This window comes from Olea europaea, chromosome 2 (genome assembly GCF_002742605.1).
Source record: "Olea europaea var. sylvestris chromosome 2, O_europaea_v1, whole genome shotgun sequence".
Lineage (NCBI taxonomy): Eukaryota > Viridiplantae > Streptophyta > Magnoliopsida > Lamiales > Oleaceae > Olea > Olea europaea.
The window spans coordinates 30,416,255-30,435,534 of NC_036238.1; the positions used below are offsets into that span (position 1 = coordinate 30,416,255).

At 32.6% G+C, this 19,280-nt stretch overlaps 2 protein-coding genes across 4 annotated transcripts; both read left to right on the top strand.

Annotated features, from left to right (window-relative positions):
- Window positions 1-294: 294 nt before the first annotated feature.
- Window positions 295-2,214, top strand: LOC111376517 (transcription factor ORG2-like). Of its 2 annotated transcripts, XM_022999488.1 has the most exons (3): window positions 295-631; window positions 1,137-1,496; window positions 1,963-2,214. In XM_022999488.1, the coding sequence occupies exons 1-3, from the start codon at window positions 347-349 to the stop codon at window positions 1,981-1,983; spliced, it is 666 nt and encodes a 221-aa protein (XP_022855256.1). In that variant the 5' UTR covers window positions 295-346; the 3' UTR covers window positions 1,984-2,214. The 2 variants fall into 2 exon arrangements, with proteins under 2 accessions (XP_022855256.1, XP_022855249.1); XM_022999481.1 differs by lacking the exon at window positions 1,963-2,214 and having other exon boundaries at window positions 1,137-1,955.
- Window positions 2,215-9,311: 7,097 nt separating this feature from the next.
- Window positions 9,312-14,194, top strand: LOC111376533 (transcription factor ORG2-like). 2 transcript variants are annotated; one of them, XM_022999508.1, is made up of 3 exons: window positions 9,312-9,583; window positions 10,196-10,552; window positions 13,845-14,194. In XM_022999508.1, the coding sequence occupies exons 1-3, from the start codon at window positions 9,329-9,331 to the stop codon at window positions 13,902-13,904; spliced, it is 672 nt and encodes a 223-aa protein (XP_022855276.1). In that variant the 5' UTR covers window positions 9,312-9,328; the 3' UTR covers window positions 13,905-14,194. The 2 variants fall into 2 exon arrangements, with proteins under 2 accessions (XP_022855276.1, XP_022855269.1); XM_022999501.1 differs by lacking the exon at window positions 13,845-14,194 and adding an exon at window positions 12,124-12,207.
- Window positions 14,195-19,280: the final 5,086 nt, after the last annotated feature.

Consider the following 19,280-nt stretch of genomic DNA (forward strand, 5'->3'; position numbering starts at 1 on the left):
AACTTTTAATTTAAAAAAATAAAATAAAAATTGTTTGATTCTAAATTCCTCATTCTTATGCTAACCGGTAACCAGGAAATATTTTTTATTTACAGAACAGAAACAATTAAAAATCCATTTATATTGCATTTAGTTGATGCTGATGGTCTCTTGTCAAAGAAATAAAAAATAAATAAATAATATACAATTTATGTTTTATATGTATGCTGATGTACACGATGAGATCAATTATCTAGTTAGTATATATAAATACTCCTTATGAATTATGATTAACTAATAAACTGCATTTAATTATCAAACAAAATCCCAAGTTCCAATCCAAATTTGTGACTCAAAACTGCTGAAAATGTGCCCTTACTTATCGAATTTCAGGTCGCTTTTGGAGGACCCAATGAGCCATGAACAGGAAATTTTGTATAGAGAAAGAACAGAAACGTCAGACTCCATTGATATTCTTCATTGTCCTTCATCTCAGATACAAGCTAGAAACAGTACTGAATCTTTGTATTTTGATGGAGATTTGAAGATGGTGAAGAAGATCGACCATAATGCAAGCGAACGTGATCGCCGGAAAAGAATTAATACGCTGGATTATACTCTTCGGTCACTGCTTCCGGTCGCAGATCAAAGGGTAACATCTGTGTTTTTTAAACTAATTTATTTGAACTAACTCGGCCAAGAGCTTAAGGTTTTAGAAAAAGATACTGAGATTCCTTTATTCATTACCCATGCATAATTTTCATAATTGAGTAATGATGAGACTCGAACCCAAGAAAATCTTCTGATACGTCATCATTTGAAATTTTAAGCATTTAGAGAGATGACTTGAAAAATTAGGTCATTATTATAGATCTTTCAGCATTTTTCTTTCAAGAAACACACTTTATAAAGTAATTACGGTTAGGGAATTAGGTATCAGATTGTGTATATTTTAATTTTGGATGCTATCAACAAATAGCAAATTATATTATATACACTTACAAGGACTAATATAAATATATAGATTTGTGAACCTAAATTCCAATTGTACTTGCTCCTTATATGCAGGTTGAATTCTTTTTTCATCAAAGGCCTTAGCTAACACGTCGAACAGTTATTTATCAATACTTAACTATTGAATAAAATTTTCTTTGCAGAAGAGATTAAGCATCCCTTTGACAGTGTCCCGAGTGCTGAAATACGTACCAGAGCTGCAGAAAGAAGTCGAGAGACTACTCGAAAAGAAGGAAAACCTTGTAGCAAGGATTTCTAAGCAAGAAAATTCTATTCAATATAGGAAGCAAAGAAGAACCGCGGATCATCAGAGCTCAATACTAGCGGTTTCAGCTAATCGAATATGTGATAGAGATGTAGTGATTCAATTATCGAAGTTGAAGACCAAAACGGGTTCGTTCTCTGAAGCTCTATTGGAATTGGAGCAGGAAGGAATTCTTGTATTGAATGCATCTAGTTTTGAATCTTTCGATGGAAGGGTTTTCTACAATTTGCATCTTCAGGTACTTACAATATTTTCTAAAGCTCGAGCATATAAGATATCATTTGATCTTCATAGCGATTGATTGAATGGAGTAGAAAATTCATGCCATTGATTTAAATTTTAGAACGAAATTAAGGAATAGTTTGGTGCCTTAGATACTGAAAGAAGATAGAGGTAGAATTGGGTTGAACCATGACAACGATTCTTTAATCAACCATTTATATATGAGGTTTGAAGAGAACTGTGCACTACAATAAACAAAATTTTAAATTTTTTTCTTTCCTTTTTTAGCTCTATCGACAAGGTACAGCACCTTACCAGAAGTCATAGTTGGCTTTTTTGATCAATAAAGAAAAAAAATACCCCACAAACTCTCAAAGTTTATAAACCCTACCCCAAAAAGACCAAGAAATTAACATTCATCCACTTCATTTATCTGTATAATCTCTAATACTTCTATCTTCTTTTTGGTTTGGATTCAACAGGTACAAAAGTCAAGCCATTGACGTCGAAATATTAAAGGAAAATATATCTTGTCATTGTATGAGAAGAGGGAACAAATTATTGTTTAAAGTATACTTCTATAATTGGAGGTTTTGTGTGGACTCAGGTCAAGAGTGGACATATAGAATATATAGGAGCTTCTAGATCAATTGTGTTTATCTACGTTTTTTACTTGGCCTCTTACGAATGCTGACTTCACTAATACAATAGATTAAAGATTTGTTTGTAAGATATTAAAGAAGAAAAAGAAAGTTTATTACTAAGCGTAAAACACATTCGATATATTAGATTATCTTAATGCATCTTCCAAGAGTAAATATTGATTTAACTAAGGGAAACTTGGAACCGCCGTGCCTAAATTTTCATGAATAAAGCTCATGGGTTCTCGATCAATTTTTTCTGGCTTTTAGGTTTCCAAACTTGTATTTTTGGTGCAAATTGGCCCTCATTAGATGGAAATTGCCACCTTCTCAATTAAACTGTCACACTTTGTACTCCATTTCAAACAATTGAAAAAGAAAAATGGATTGTTGACCTTTAGGCCTTAGAGTATTTTCTATTTTTAATCGTATTTGAGTAAGATAGAGCGGATTATCTACTATTAATCATCACGTGCAATATATACGATTGTTTTGATGGAAAAATTGATGTTTATAATTAGCGAGGACCAATGATGTGCACCTAAGTTAAAATTACCTAAAATTAAAAGGTAAAAATTGCAATTATGTAATTACTCAAACATAAATATTAATAAACTCAGCCATTGTTACTCGTTATAATATATCCGACTTTTGTTCTTATAGTAACATCATCTCAATCACTAAGAAACCAAACATATAATTGTGCTTTAGCTTATTGAACCTTTAAAGAGTACAATTTTTGAAACCAAAAAGAAGATGTCGAAAAAATGAGCATAAGTCCCCAATCAATTACCCACATACCAAACTAGTCCAAATTTTTTTAAATGAGAGCATTTTAATCCTCAATTTAGTTGTTGTATGAGTATTTAGCGATAGTTTCTCTCAATTTAAATGCCTAATCTATAAGGGGCAAAAACAATCATTTATAACTAAAGCATATGGTTTGTTATCACCTTAATATCGATTAGATATTGAAAATAATAATTCTTTAAGTACTCCATAATAAGTTTAAATAAGTAATTCGATTCATCTAAATATTCAAACGAGCAAGCCATCTTGTAGGAGCATGTTAAGGGTAAAATTTCACGTTGATTAAATATAAAAACAATAATTAGCATATAAAGATGTAATTACTTCTTTTAATAAGGTTGATATTACAAAATAAAACCCTAGTACTCAATAATTACTACCTTCGTTCCATCTCTAGTCCTAACACCCCTACCCCATCCCCACCCCCACGCCTACTCGAACATAGAGTACTCTTCCTCCATCATTACGTACTAAAAGCAATAGATGCTATCCTCTAAAAATTTCTCAAATAAATGGGTAAGAAGTTCTGACGTGTTCAATCAAAATATTCAATTATTAAGTTTCTTATACCACTGCTTGGGCGCCTGTTTTAGCCAATATAAACTATTTTTGAGTTTACACACATCATACTCTTATTTCCTATAGCCACATAGCCCTGCGGTTGATGCATATAAATATCCTCCTCCAAATCACTATGAAGGAATGTAGTTTTAACATCTAACTGCTCCAAATGTAAATCCTCAATGGCTATAATGCTAAGCATACTTCTGATAGTAGAAATTTTAATAACAGGAGAGAAAATCTATCGATACATGCCTTCTGTTGAAAACCATTTACAACCAACTTGGCCTTGTATCTTTTGGTGCCATCGGCCTCTTCTTTAAAATGATAAACCCACTTATTTTATAAAGCAAATTTTCCACCAAGCAATAGAACTAGTTCCAACATCTAATCCGTCAAGAGAGATTCCATCTCATCATTCATTTTTAGCTCCCACTTTTCCCTCATCTCAGCATGTAATGCTTCCTCATAACATTCAGGTTTACCATTGTTAGTCAACAATAAATAATGCAAGGAAGGCAAATAGTGAACCATAGGCCTAATAGTTCTTGTAGACCTACTCACTGGAAATGTTGGCATCTCTGTAGGTATTGTCAACTGGACATTCGTATCTTGGGGTTTTAACACATCTCTGCTAAAGATTTCATTAAGCTCCACTATCTCAGTTTCCTTAGTCTTATCATCAAGTCTATCCTTGTAATGTAGATTCATTAAATACCACATCCATACTCCTAATTATTTTTTGATTTTCATAATCCCAAAATCGATAACAATAATTATCAATGCTATCACCAATAAAGAACATTGCAAGACTTAAAATCAAGCTTACTCCGATTCTCGGGCTCAATGTGGACATAAGAGATGCAACCAAATATTCTTAAATGCGTTAGGTTCACCTCTTTTCTCATCCACGCCTACTCCCAAATTTCTCATTTTAAGGAAATTGAAGGACTCTATTGATCAGGTAAGCAGTTGTGTTTATTGCATATGCCCAAAACTACTTTAGTGAACCAGAATTAATCTTCATACTTCTAGCACGTTCCACGATTGTTCTGTTAATGCGTTCTGCAACGCCATTCTGTCGCTCTTTTCTTGGAATTGTCAGCACTTATCAAATTCCATTTTTTGCACTATATTTCTTCATTCGACCATCTACATACTCTCGTCCATTGTCTGACTTGGGACATTTCAACTTTAAACATGTCTCGTTCTCAACTAGGACTTTTCATTTTTTGATAACATCAAATAAATCAAATTTGTTCTTCATAAAGTAAACTTATACCTTTCTAGTAGCATCATCATTAAAAGTAACAAAGCTTCAAGAGCCACCAAGAGATGCTACCTGATATGGTCCCCATACGTCTCTATATACCATCTCCAACCATTCTGACTTGCTTATTCTTTGAACTTTTGTGATACTAACCCTTTTCTACTTTTGGAAGATGCAATCTTCATAGAAATCCAAGTCTAGAGACTTCAAACCAACTAGTTTCCCTTTTGACATCGAACTTTTGTCCCTATTCTAACCCATATATCCAAGTCTGGAATGCCACGTGCTCGCCTCAACTTCTGATTATGTGATGGGCAATGGAACTATGAGTACCAGAAGTAACATAGAGAGTACCTTCCTTTTTACCACAAGCTCCCACCGTAGCTCTTTTGATCATCTTCCAAGTGTTACCAACCAATGAGGTTATAATATAGGAGTCAATAACTTGACCTATAGAAATTAGATTCTTTTGTAAACATGGCACATGTCTAACATCTTTGATTCTTAGAACAGCTTTATTAGATTGATTTATCTAAACATCACCTTTTCTAACTATGTTGCAAATCTCACCGTTTCGAAGATATACCTTACTGAGGTTGCTTGGTACACAGTTATAGAGCAACTCTTTGCACAAAGTAGCATGAAATGCGCACCCGAATCAATTACCCATGTTTCTCTACGAGCATCCACAGCAAACAAAAATGCATTAGAAATTTCAACATCTGAAACATTACCTAAGTTTTCATCTCTTTGGGTTTTTTTTTTTTTTTTTTTTTTTTTTGTGCTATGCAATCTTGCTTAGTGTGACCAGTTTTTTTGCAGTTCTAGCACTTGCCTTTGAACTTTGGTCGAGACAATGATCAACCGTTTCTCAATCGACTTGTGTTTCCCATTTGGTTGCTGCCTCTGTTTGGATTTCTATCTCGATCATTAGTTGCCAATGTCGAACCCAAGGTTTCTGCACCATCTTTTCTGCAAGTATTTTCGCTAAGAACCAAATCTACAACACGATCTAGTTTCAACTTTGCCGACCCCGTGGAATTGATTATTGGCACAACCAAAGGATTTCAGCTCTCTTGATGACTTGATAATAGTGCTAGTGATTTGACCTCGTCATCAAATGAGATATCAACCGATTTAATTGACTTATAATTGAATTAAAATCATTGATATGCTCTATTGTATCTCCTCCCTCGGACACCTTCAAGTTGAACAATTTTTTGATAAGATGAACTTTATTTGTTATGGAGGGCTTTTGATACATTCGCGATAAAGCCGCCATCAAACTTTCAGTTGTCTTTCTGTTCCTGATATTGAAAGCAACAAATGCAGCAAGAGTTAGGCTTATCATACCCAATGGTATACGACCGAGTAACTCCCACTCTTCCTTTTCCATATCCACTAGCTTCTTTGACACTCTTTCAAGAGGAAGGTAAAGATCCCTCTGGTAAAGATAATATTCTATCTACATCTTCCACAATTCGAAGTTCAATTCATCGAATTTTTCGATCTTAACTTTTTCGTCTTCTGCCATCGTTGATATTGTAGCACCTCAGCTACTGTTGAACACAGCTACTATTGATTAGTTCACAGGTTCCACCAATTTTGCTATAACATGATGCTGTGATACCAATTGTTCAGAAAGATTTGCCCAGGATAATGAAAAATAGTAAAACTTGGACAAAGATTTCACTCAATAAATAATGAGACTTTACTATGAATTAGAAACAGAGGATCACAATATAAATTTCAAATAGGATTTACAAAGTATTTCAAACTCTTTATCTCTTTCAATAATAAATTCCATCTTTTACAAATCTTCATTTAGTGCTCAATTGTTTTTGGCACACACTCATTGAACCTATGCATAAAATGAACACATTCTAAAGCCTATTTGTATATTTTGTAAGGCGGTTTATCATTTGATGAATACAATTTGAATTTCTCATTTAGGAGCTAAAAAATCAAACATGAACTTGATCAACCAATAGACTTTCTTTCATTGAATCGGTAGATTTACTTGTTTGAATTTTCTTCTTAGCAGCAAAGAATAGTTTGATAATTACGAGTTATGCTTTAAGGAGGTAAAATTCAACTTTGCTTCCACCTTTATCATTCTCCAATCTTATCTCTAAGAAGTAAAATCAAAATTTGTTTCCACTTCTAATGATATATACAACGATCAATTGCTTCTTTAATCTTAATCAAATGGATAAGAAGTTCTTGCATGAATAGACCTTTGAAAAGTCGATCACAATCTTTGTTCATTGAATTTGCAAAGCTAGCTGCCTTGGTTTTATTACCCTTAGATACGAAAAGAATCATTTCTCCAAACATTCTCGATCTTTGATCATTCAATTTGCAAGTTCGTTTTGTCAACCATTAGGTAGGAAAAGAATCATTTCTCCCCAAATTTGGTTTTATTCGAATACATGTCAAGTCAATAGATCCATTAAACTTCACCATCGATTGATATAAATATACTCAATATGGAAGACTTAAGTACAAATTATATTATAACTTTCTAGTCAATAATTAGATTTTGTACTAGATTTTTACGCAGATCTTCTGAAAATTTTGAACAAAATACTAATCAACATAACTCTTAAAATGAATTGAACAGCCTCTCATTTAATTACTTAACCTGTTTATATAAAAGGATACATGTATTTATTTCAGCTTTATCCTCAACACGTTGACAGGAATCATAAAAGTGACTATGAGACTTGAACTTATTTAATTTGTTTGATGATTTTGATATCATGTCGATCAGTTGTTTCAAAAGTTTAAACCGTTAAAAAGGTAACTCGTATAATTATCTAAATTTTTTTCAACGTATGTCATCAAAATCAATTCACATTCTTATAGGCTTGATACATGAATCATAAGAAGGTGATAGTGAGATTTGAATCTAGACCTTTTGTATGACTTTTGATATCGATTAACAATATATATTTATTTAAACGTCATTGTAGTGTTTCTATACACGAAATCATTGTGGATAGGCTACTAAATATAATAAATTTCTTATATGTTCGTTAGTTGATGACAAGCACGATTCTCGAAGCAATTTGAGGTATAAATTTAATTGATTGTTACCAGAAGCTTTGGAGCATAGAGAATTAAAAATTGAAGTACGCTTTCCCCATGGAAATGGCAAAGAGTGCTCGTGCTTATGAAACCACGCCTATATGCAACTCGTGCAGTCCATGTATAGGCACACGCACTGCTCACATCTCGCCCTCGAAGCCCACTCTGATAACTGAAGATCAAAAAATGAATAATTGAATTAGATTGTTTCTTTTTGGGTTGACGTGTCAACTTTCAATAAAGAAATAGATTCATTATGCACTTGAATGAGAGAGCAAAATATAAAAGCTCCTCTTTGGACTCCAATTTATCTAAAATGTATTTTCTCTACTCTTTTTATCTACATGTTTTGTAATAAAATAATATTACATGTAATCTCAAAATATTTTATTCTTTTTTAACCACAAAATCTTCAAAAAATTCACCATTCCAAAATATATTTTCGCCGAGAACTATTATAAGAAGCCCAAACAGGGGCAAAATATGAATTTATAATTGAATACGGTATCAATGACTAAATAATAAATTGAATTAAATTAAATTAATTGTTTCTTTTTTGGTTGATGTGTCAACGTTCAATAAAGAAATAGATTTATTGTGCACTTGAGTGAGATTGCAAAGATAAAATATGAATTTATAAGTAAATAAGATATCGATGACTAAAAAGCTTAAACGAATAATTTCATCTCTATAGAATACAAAAGGGTAGTCGAGTTTTAAAATTAGTGAATCACCATTTTGGAATTTCTTCATAACATATTAACATGATTTGTAACACAAGCCCTTATCTGATCATTATTTTTATATTTAACTCATGCATGTAGAATTTTCTCCTTAAATTTCACTTACAACATGACGGTTTTGAGAAGACTAATCTTATAAGCTTATTATTCTTTTTACCCTTAAATTAATCGAATTACACGTTTGAGTCTTTTAACTCTAAAATAGAATATTCTATCTTGAGATATTAAAAATTCAATATTGTCCGTAAAGACACTCATATCTTATTTATGTAGGATTCTACAATTTTACTCTTATGTAAACTCATTTCAACAGGATTCAATATCTTCACTTCTTTATAACAATTTCTTCAGAAATCAATAGCAACAATTTGAAAACATTTTAAAATGATTCTCTGTCTTGTTTTTTCTTTTGTTTCTTCAAACTTCACCCATTCACTTATCCCCATCCATAAAAGAATATATTCTCTTTATAAAATAAGATGTCATTTTCTTCCCTTGGATGAAAAATATACATCAAACTTTTCAAAAATTATAATATACATTGCCCAATATCTAAACACATAATCTATGTATAAAAAATGATGTCATTTTCTTTCATCTTGATAAAACAACACTAAACTTCCCAAGAATTATAATATATATTAACCTATTTTTAGATTTATTATAAATCTAAGTATTTTTCAATATATAAGCACTTCCTTATCACTGTCCTAACAACCTCAAAAACCAAAAAATGTTAGCACTATCACCTTCTATGTTTTCAAACATGGGATGTTTTACAGAAGATCCCATTTCAAGCCATGAACACAACAATATGTACACAGAAACAAAAGGTTTAGAGTCCACAAGTTTTGGTGAAAATGGTACAAATTTGAATTTCATAAAGGCAAAAAAACTAGATCATAATGCCAGTGAGCGTAATCGTCGTCAAAAGATGAACAGCTTGTATTCTTTTCTTCGTTCTTTGCTTCCAGCTACAGATCAAACGGTACGTCATCATATTGAGTAAGTAATTGAACAGACCTTACTTAACTTGCATATGTTGAGATCCATTTATATAAAAAGTTGAAATTGTGTGAGAGACCACAAATTTATTTATTTAAATTTTGTGATCAATGTAGCGCATAAGGTGGAATCCCGATTCACGATTATTTTTTCTTAACAAAAGGAGTACATGAATAATTTTCATAAATGACTAGAATCGAAAATTAAATTCAGGAATTTAGAAAAGATACCATAACCACTTCATCTAAAAACTTATATTAGTTGAAAGGAGATAAATTTTAAGTATTAAACTATTGCGTATAATATCACAAACTAAATTCAATTTATTCATTAAAGAAGTGAGGACGTATGGATTGTTTTGTAATTCGGCAGTTATCAGATTTGAACTTTATTATTTTGCAAACTCGCATTTGAACCCATTAAAGAAATGACAAATTTATGTATTTAAATTTCTTCCTGGGAGAATATTACTGCTTAGGATCTTTTACCCTTGAAATTTTACATATTCATCAGTTCATGTCAAGAGTTCAAAGAATGTCCATAAGAAGTCTAGATCAAATTTGATGAAAACTTGCTTTTTATACATAAATCACAGAAAAAATTAAGCATCCCAGCCACAGTTTCTCGTGTCCTAAAGTACATACCAGAGCTACAAAAGGAAGTGGACGGGCTGATTCAAAAAAAAGAAGAACTTTTATCAATCAAATCCCGGAAAGAAGGCTTCATTTACCATGAAAGCTTGAGAGATGGTTCGAGCCAAAGCTCGTCTACATCTAATGTTTCTGTAAGGCCAGTTGGTAATGGAGAAATTTTAATACAGATGTCCTCAGCTAAAGTTAGAAGGATTTCAGTATCAGAGGTTTTAAAAGACTTAGAGGAGAATGGCATGGTTTTACTCAATGCATCTACTTTTCAGTCAGCAGGAATGATCTTTTATAGCATGCACTTTCAGGTACAATTTGTGTATATCTGATTGCTGTCATTCATTTTTTCTTTGTGAACTTTATGAGAAAATGTTATACTTGATCTGAAACCTAAGAATCTAAGCACAACACGGGTGGAATATTTCTAGTACTCGGGACATACATGATCTTTAGTCAATAAAAGAAACAAATAAAAGAAACCAGTTTGATTGATTCGGAGCTAAAGAAAAAGGAAACTCTCACTTTAAATTTGTGTGTCCTTGCCATAGTTTTTCTTTGTTTCAAAGTAGGCTGACATAGGTCTAAACTGGGGATACTTCATCCTAACGTAAAATATGGCGCCATTGTCAGTCATAGCTTAAAAGCTTCGGCTAAAACTAGGATGAAACGCGATTAGATAGTTGAATTGGCCACAGCTTGTGCCATTGTTTATAAGATGAAAAAGAAAATCTTCTTGTAAGGATAATTTAGAATCGTCATATAAGATTCTATTATATTTAATATTCTTGACATTTTAGAATATTTATGGATATTTTTCCCCCATATTGATGAAAATCAAATTAATTATGCTGTAAGTCTTCCATGTGTATACTTTTTAATTCTTTAGTTAATTCTTTATTTTTATTCAATCTAGATTGAATGAAAACAAAATAATTAATTCTCCAATTAACCATACCTTTTCAAATTTAATCATGTTACACAAATATAATGTTGGCATAATCTTTAACATAATGCCATATGACAACTAATCATTGAATTGTTTAAAACACAATAAACTTTTTAATCAAATTAAATCACTTCAACTCATATTTTGTCACTATCTCTGTCACACACTTTATAACACATCGGCATTATTCTTTCAAATTAGCCCATCTGGGAATGCTATTTTTTGCACTATCATGTGGTTTCCCTTTTAATTTTTTAACACAATGTCAAATGGAGCATAGTCAAATCACTTTTTGGATTTTACCCTCAGTCCTATTTTATCCTTTTGTATTAAAGGTAACAATCGATTCAACCTCATTTTTTAACTGATTCAAAGGGAAGTAATGACAATTTACATGAATTTAATGGATTCAACCACCTCATTTACTGTGCTTCTGGGAAATATACAGAAATAATGAAACAAAAAAAAAAATTAATATGCATAGTGGTTTCTATCAAAATCAGATAAAATTCAAAGATAAAATCGATACTAGACAAGGGCTCAATGTGACGCAGCACGAAATAAGGAATTCAAGTGAAAATTTTAAGAACAAATATTTGGAATCCACTAGAGAATGAAAGATAAAATCAAAAAGTTTTATAAGTGCCCAAATCTGAGTTTGAATGCCAAACTTGCAATTACCGTTTTTTCCTTTTCAATTCAATTGTTCCTCAATCCACTCAATCATCTGTTCTACATCATATTGTCATGTCCTTATTGTAATTTCGTCACCATAGATAGTTTACGGAAAACCTATAATGTAGTGAAAATCCATAATAATTCAAAATTTTATAGAAACCAAATCCCATTAATTTTTTACTACTAATTTCAGAAATTCATCTTGTTTATATCATTGCAATTTACTAATAAATATATATTTTTTCATGTTGTTAGGTGCAAGGGAACCCTAGATTGGAGCTTCCAATATTAAAGGAAAGGCTTATGTTCTTATTATTTGAGAGAATGAATTGATAGTGTATATTGAAAGTTTACTTACATGTAAATTTGCTTACACTTAATATTGAAATAAGTAATCATTTTTCTTTTTATCAAAATTCAGAACGAATAATTACTTAATTTAATGTATTAATTATTTTAGGAAGGTCATGTGCTCATTTATAAATAAAAAAGGTAAAGTTATTCAAATATATTTAGAAACAAAAAATTACTAATAATGACTGTAACTTTTACTTATTCTAAAATCTAGCCAAACATGCTAAATAAGAAAAAAGTTCATCCTCAATCTTCCACTTGATTATTAAAAAGAAAAAGAGTAAAACATGAAGAATCAATTTTCAGAAAACAAAAAGTAATCCTTTTAGGCTTGTCGAGGAAGATCAACGTCAAACTCAAAAAAAAAAAAAAAAAAAAAAAAAAAAAAAAAAAAAAAAAAAAAAAAAAAAAATAATAATAATAATAATAATAATAATAATAATAATAGGGAAGGTCAATGTCATGGACATTTTGACCCCTTTTTCTATTTGTTCTTATAAATAGTAATGTGTCTCACAACCAAGAAATTTTTATGAGAGGCCTTTTGAATTTGAATCTGGGACGAAAGCGTCAATGAATGAGGTAAAGTAAAAAAATAATGCCTGTGGGAAGGAAATAAATAGATCCACTCCACCGAGTCATAGACATTCTTTTTTTGTTCGCTATTGATTATTCGTTGTGAAATATCAATGCTTGACAAACAACGTATTTCTAAGAATTTTCCTAGTTACCATCACTACAAAGTCTTTTAAAATAGTAGTATATATATCAATTAACTTGTATATATAGAGAAATGTTTGCCAATTTTGGGATTATAACTCAAACATTGGGCTACGATGAAAAAATCGGGTTAAGCCCATTTTAGATATTACACCCCATTGCCCGATAACTCAAACAAGAGGCCCAAAACCTGAGCCCAACATTTGGCCACGTGAGTTGCTCCGGACCATTGGATCTCCTAAGTGATATCAACGGTGACGACATTTTGGATAAATAGAAGTCTGATGGCTTTTGCCCTAGACGATTGATTTCATTTTTCTTCCGCCTCTTGAACTCTCTAGAAAGTCTGTCTTTCTGGTTCTCTTTCTCCTTGGTCTCCTTTGTGATTTCTTGATTTCTTCAGTGATTTGAGTCTTGTTCTTTGTGAATCTAAGTGAATCTCAAGTAGGGGCAAAGGGTTGGTATAATATTTGGGGGTTTTCCTACTGGTTCGTAGAAGCAGCCTCGTTTGGTTCCTGTGTGGGTTTGGGTATTTTGGTTCTCCTCGTTTGTACAGAAGGGTACAATGGTTACTAAGCCCAAAATCGATGAAATCTTTGATGTCAAGTGTTTATTCTTTGGTTGTAACATTTCACAGTGAGAACTTCGTATACTTTGTGTAATTTGAGACTTCTTGACATATCAGTGGTATCAGAGCCTTCTGTGGCATGTAGGCTGTGTTTGATTGTGAGAAATTGATTTTCACAGTTAGATCTTAGAGTATCGTGTGACCGGTTTTCTGGAAATCCTAGATCTGTTCGATTAACCACATATCTTATATTTTTGAGTTTATATTCATATTTTTTGTTGAAATGCTCAACTGATATTTGTTGACTTCGTGTTGTTCTTTTGGTTTCTTACAGTTTCGGGTTTGCAAACTGAGGGCTTCACGACTACTCTTATGGGACCAACATCATTCTTGAGATTATTTCTGTTGCCGGTAGTCATACCTCATGACTACTCCTTGGTTTGATACTGTTTTTCCTTTATTGTTCCAATTTGCCTATTCCTAGTAGTATATGTTATACATATTGTGGTCGTTGTTATACAACTTGATAAAACTTCTTGTGTATTGTGATATACGTCTGTAGTTAAAATTGGTAAACTGCATTCGTGTTCTGGTTCTGTGTGATATATTAGTAATATTTTTTCCCTGCTTCTGGTCTTGATGTCCCATAATTGTGTCTTGACCTGAGGACATGATCTTTACGGAATCTTGGTGAATTTGGGCATTTGAGGCCTGAAGTGTATTGCATTGAACATACTGTCTTTTCTTGATATTGTGAATACTTTGTGTGTTCTTATTTTTTCCTTGATTCTTGAAGCTTCTTGATACCGAATAACTTACCTGACTTTGAGTACTGTCAAATTTTATTCTGTACCTACTTTTTTCTGTTGAACATTGAACCTGAAATAATTTTTTCCTAGTGCTGATCAAGAACTCCAAATGTCAACTACTAAGTTTGAACTTGGGGTTTTTAATGGAAAATAGGACTTCCCCATTTGGTAGCATAAAATGAAAGGGGTTCTTATTCAACAAAAAGTTGCAAAAGCTATAACTGTTGAATTTCCTGATACTATGATTGAAGAACAAAGAACAGAATCTGATGAACTTGCCTATGCCTCTATTATATAGCATTTGTCTGATCAAGTGTTAAGAAAAGTTGAAAAACTTGATAATGCCAAGGCTTTGTGGGATAAACTTGAAGAACTGTATTTATCAAAGTCTTTGCCAAACAAAATATTTCTTTTGGAAAGATTCTTCAGTTTTAAAATAGACCCTTCCAAAGATTTAGAAGATAATCTTGATGTTTTTAATAAATTTGTTCAAGATATAACTAATTCTGGTGATAAGGTTTTTGGAGAATACAAAGATGTCATTCTTCTAAATTCATTACCTGAAGCCTATAAAGATCTTGAAACTGCTATTAAGTATGGCACGGATGAATTGACTCCTGAAGTTGTTGTTGATTAATTAAGAAGTAAAGAACTAGAACTTAAATTTGAAAGGCATGGAAGGGAATCCGAGAGTCTATTTGCTAGAGATAGATCACTGACTAGGCAAGGTAGTAGTCATGAAAATCAGAATCATCAAGGAAATAACAATAAGAAGAAGAGAGGGAAAGGAAGACCTAGGTCAAAGTCTAGGACCGAGAATAGAATGTGTTATGGACGTGGAAAATTGGTCATTTTATTAAAGATTGCTACAAGAAAAAGAATGAACAGAGAAAGAAAAAGGTAGATGGGGGTAATGTAGTTGAGCCCCAAGGAAATAAGACTGTGGATGTCTATGTTGTTACAGAACCCACTACTAACCTTAATACTGTTAATTTTTTGAAAATAATGACCAGGGTCAAGAGTGGATTCTTGACTCTGGTTGTACCTTCCATATGACTTCTAAAAGAACTTGGTTAGAAAATTTTAAAAATATAAATGGTGGTGAGGTAGTAATTGGTAACAGTGCTACATGTAAAGTTGAAGGAATTGGCAGTGTGACTTTGAAATTTGATAATGGATATATAAACCCTAGAAAGAGTAAGATATGTTCCTGATTTAAATAGAAATTTAATTTCAAGGGGAAATCTAGATGACATTGGCCTGCAAGCTAAATTTGGTGATGGATTGTTAAAAGTAATTAAAAGTTCACTTGTACTATTCAAAGGTGCTAAAAGGAATGGTATGTATGTCACTAGAGCTGAAGTTATTTCAAGTCACATTGCTGAGTCCTCAACAGCTGAGGTTGATGCCACTTTAAAATGGCACAACAAGTTAGCTCATGTGAGTGAAAGAGATCTACATATCTTGAATAAAAAAGGTGTTTTTGGAAAAAAATAATATTTCAAAAATCCCATTTTGTGAGCATTGTACTCTAGGTAAACAACATAAACTTCACTTTAATACCAGAAAGCATGAGACTACTTCAATTTTGGAATATGTACATGCTGATTTGTGGGGACCTTCATCTACCATCACTCAAGGTGGAAACAAATATTTTGTCTTTGATTAATGATTTTTCAAGAAAGGTTTGGATTTTTCTGTTAAAACAGAAATCAGATACCTTTGAAAAATTTAAAACTTGGAAAACCTTGATTGAAAATCAAACTGGGAAGAAAATGAAGATTTTAAGAACTGATAACAGTCTAGAATTTTGTAACACTAATTTTGATCAATTATGCAAGGATAGTGGGGTCCTTAGACATAAAACTGTACCCTATTCCCCTCAGCAAAATGGAGTTGATGAGAGAATGAATAGGATAATTCTAGACAAGGTTAGATGCATGATGATCAGTTCTAGTGTTCCTAAAGTGTTATGGTATTATGACAGTTGTATACATCATAAATAGAACCCCTTCTAGTGCCTTAGATGGTAAAACCCCTGAGAAAGTGTGGTCTGGAAAATTCCCAGATCATGCCTACCTTAGAACCTTTGGTTGTACTGTTTTTTCCCATCAAAGTGTTGGGAAGCTTGAACCTAGATCCATAAAATGTGTTTTTATGGGGTATCCTGAGGGTGTGAAAGGCTACAGGTTGTGGGATAGAAGTGTAAAGGGGTTTAGAATGACCATTAGTAGGAATGTGACTTTTAATGAGTGTGATATGCCTTGCATGTCTGAGAAACCTCAAGAAACTGAACCTATGAAAGATAAAGATGAAGAGACTAGGCTGCAGGAGGAGTTTAGAACACCTATTGAATATACTGATGAAATTCAGATTAATAATGAGGCTGTCCCAGAAGCTGAAATAGAAGAAAATGTGCCTGTTCAAGAAGTAGGTGATGAAGAAAATCCCTTAAACAACTATCAATTAGCTAGGGATAGAATTAGAAGAGAAATAAGGGAACCTCTTAGGATGAGAGACCACCTATTTCTTGCTTATTGTCTTTTCAAGATCTAACTTTTAAGGAACCTAAATCATATGAAGAGGCTGTGAGTTGTAAGCTGTCTAAAGAATGGCAATTAGCCATGGAAGAGGAAATGAGCTCCTTGTTAAAAAATGACACTTGGACTTTGGTTCCGAACCCTAAAGATAAATCTATTATAGACTGTAAGTAGATTTATAACATAAAAGAGGGGAATAACTTGAAACAGCCTATTAGGTTTAAAGTCAAATTAGTTACTAAGGGCTTTACACAAAAGCCTGGGATTGATTATATGAGATCTTCTCACATGTGGTTAAGTATACAACCATTAGAGTCATGCTTGCTTTAGAAGCTCATTTTAACTTAGAACTTGAACAAATGGATGTAAAAACTGCTTTTTTTGCATGGAGATTTGGATGAAACCATTTATATGTGTCAGCCACCAGGTTTTATTGATCCTAAAAAATATGATTTTGTGTGCTTGTTAAAAAGATCTTTGTATGGGCTTAAACAATCACCAAGACAATGGTATAAATGATTTGATAACTTTGTGTCATTAGTTGCTTTTCTTAGAAGCTCATTTGATCATTGTTCGTACTTTAAAAAGGATAAAAATGATTCTATGATTGTTTACCTGCTTCTGTATGTGGATGATATGCTGCTAATAGGCAAACACATGAGTGATATTAATGACATTAAAAGATCTTTATGCTTTGAATTTGAAATGAAAGACTTGGGTTATGCTAGAAGAATTTTAGGTATGGATATTAAGAGAAATAGGTCCCATAGGCTCTATTTCTTTCACGATCTGCCTATGTGGAAAAAGTGTTATTTAAATTTGCTATGTATGAATCTAAGTCTATTAATTTACCACTTGCAAGTCATTTTAAATTAAGTAAAGATCAGTCTCATGTTGACGAATCTGATGTGAAATATATGCAAAAGGTCCCTTATACTAATGTTGTGGGGTCGGTAATGTACACTATGGTGTGTACCGGACCTGATGTTGCTCACGCAATCAGTACCTTAAGTAGATTTGTGGCCAATCCTAGCCCTGAACATTGGATTGCCTTAAAATGGCTTCTTAGATATTTGAAGGGGTCCTCTAGTTTAGGTTTGTGCTTTAATTCTTGTAAAGAAGGTATTATGTTAAAGGGTTTTGTTGATTCTGACTATGCGGGAGACAGGGACAACAGAAAATCAACCACATCTTATATGTTTACTTTGTGTGGCACCTGTGTGAGTTGGAAATCATAATTACAATCAATTGTTGCATTATTTACCACTGAAACAGAATATGTGGCTGCCACTAAAGCCATAAAAGAAGCTTTATGGCTTAAAGGGTTGTTGTGTGAATTAAATGTCCTTTCCCAACCAGTAGTAGTATACTTAGATAGTCAAAGTGCCATTCATCTGTGCAAAAACCCTATTTTTCATGAAAGGACAAAACATATAGATGTTAGAATGCATTTCATTCGTGATATTATTCATAATAATTCTGTAGTACTTGAAAAAATACCTACTGAATTCAATCCAGCTGATATGAGAACTAAGATACTTCCTCTTAACAAGTTTAAATCTTGTTTGAAAATTCTGAAAATTGATAATAGGTGATTGTGTGAATTGCAGGTGTTGTATGGTCCATCTTAATGCAGTGAACTAAGGGATGTAAATAAAGGATATGATGGAGTTATTGTTTTCTTATGTGATGAGTCCTGTTTGAGTCATTAGCATTAAAGTGGAGAGTGTTTGAGTTGTGATGCCAATTTTGGGATTATAACTCAAACATTGGGCTATGATGAAAAAATCGGGTTAAGCCAATTTCAGATATTACACCCCATTGCCCGATAACTCAAACAAGAGGCTCAAAACCTGAGCCCAACATTTGGCCACATGAGTTGCTCCGAACCATTAGATCTCCTAAGTGATGTCAACGGTGATGACATTTTGGACAAATAGAAGTCTGATGGTTTTTGCCCTAGACGATTGATTTCATTTTTCTTCCGCCTCTTGAACTCTCTATAAAGTCCGTCTTCTGGTTCTCTTTCTCCTTGGTCTCCTTTGTGATTTCCTGATTCCTTCAGTGATTTGAGTCTTGTTCTTTGTGAATCTAAGTGAATCTCGAGTAGGGGCAAAGGGTTAGTATAATATTTGGGGGTTTTCATACTAGTCCATAGAAGCAGCCTCGTTCGGTTCCTGTGTGGGTTTGGATATTTTGGTTCTCCTCGTTTGTACAGAAGGGTACAATGGTTATTGAGCCCAAAATTGATGAAATCCTTGATGTCAAGTGTTTATTCTTAGGTTGTAACATTTTACAGTGAGAACTTCGTATACTTTTGTAATTAGGGACTTCTTGACATATCAAGAAATATATTTTTATAAGAAAACAAGCGCATTGATCAATAAATATCACTCTAAATGAATATATAATAACAAAGAG

What these genes read in the sequence shown, in the direction of transcription:
- LOC111376517 (XM_022999481.1), top strand. Translation starts at nt 347, where the DNA reads ATGTGCCCTTACTTATCGAATTTCAGGTCGCTTTTGGAGGACCCAATG. An exon ending in TTCCGGTCGCAGATCAAAGG is followed by an intron (nt 632 to 1,136) that starts GTAACATCTGTG and finishes TTTTCTTTGCAG; the next exon opens with AAGAGATTAAGCATCCCTTT.
- LOC111376533 (XM_022999501.1), top strand. Translation starts at nt 9,329, where the DNA reads ATGTTAGCACTATCACCTTCTATGTTTTCAAACATGGGATGTTTTACA. An exon ending in TTCCAGCTACAGATCAAACG is followed by an intron (nt 9,584 to 10,195) that starts GTACGTCATCAT and finishes CATAAATCACAG; the next exon opens with AAAAAATTAAGCATCCCAGC. An exon ending in TTTATAGCATGCACTTTCAG is followed by an intron (nt 10,553 to 12,123) that starts GTACAATTTGTG and finishes TCATGTTGTTAG; the next exon opens with GTGCAAGGGAACCCTAGATT.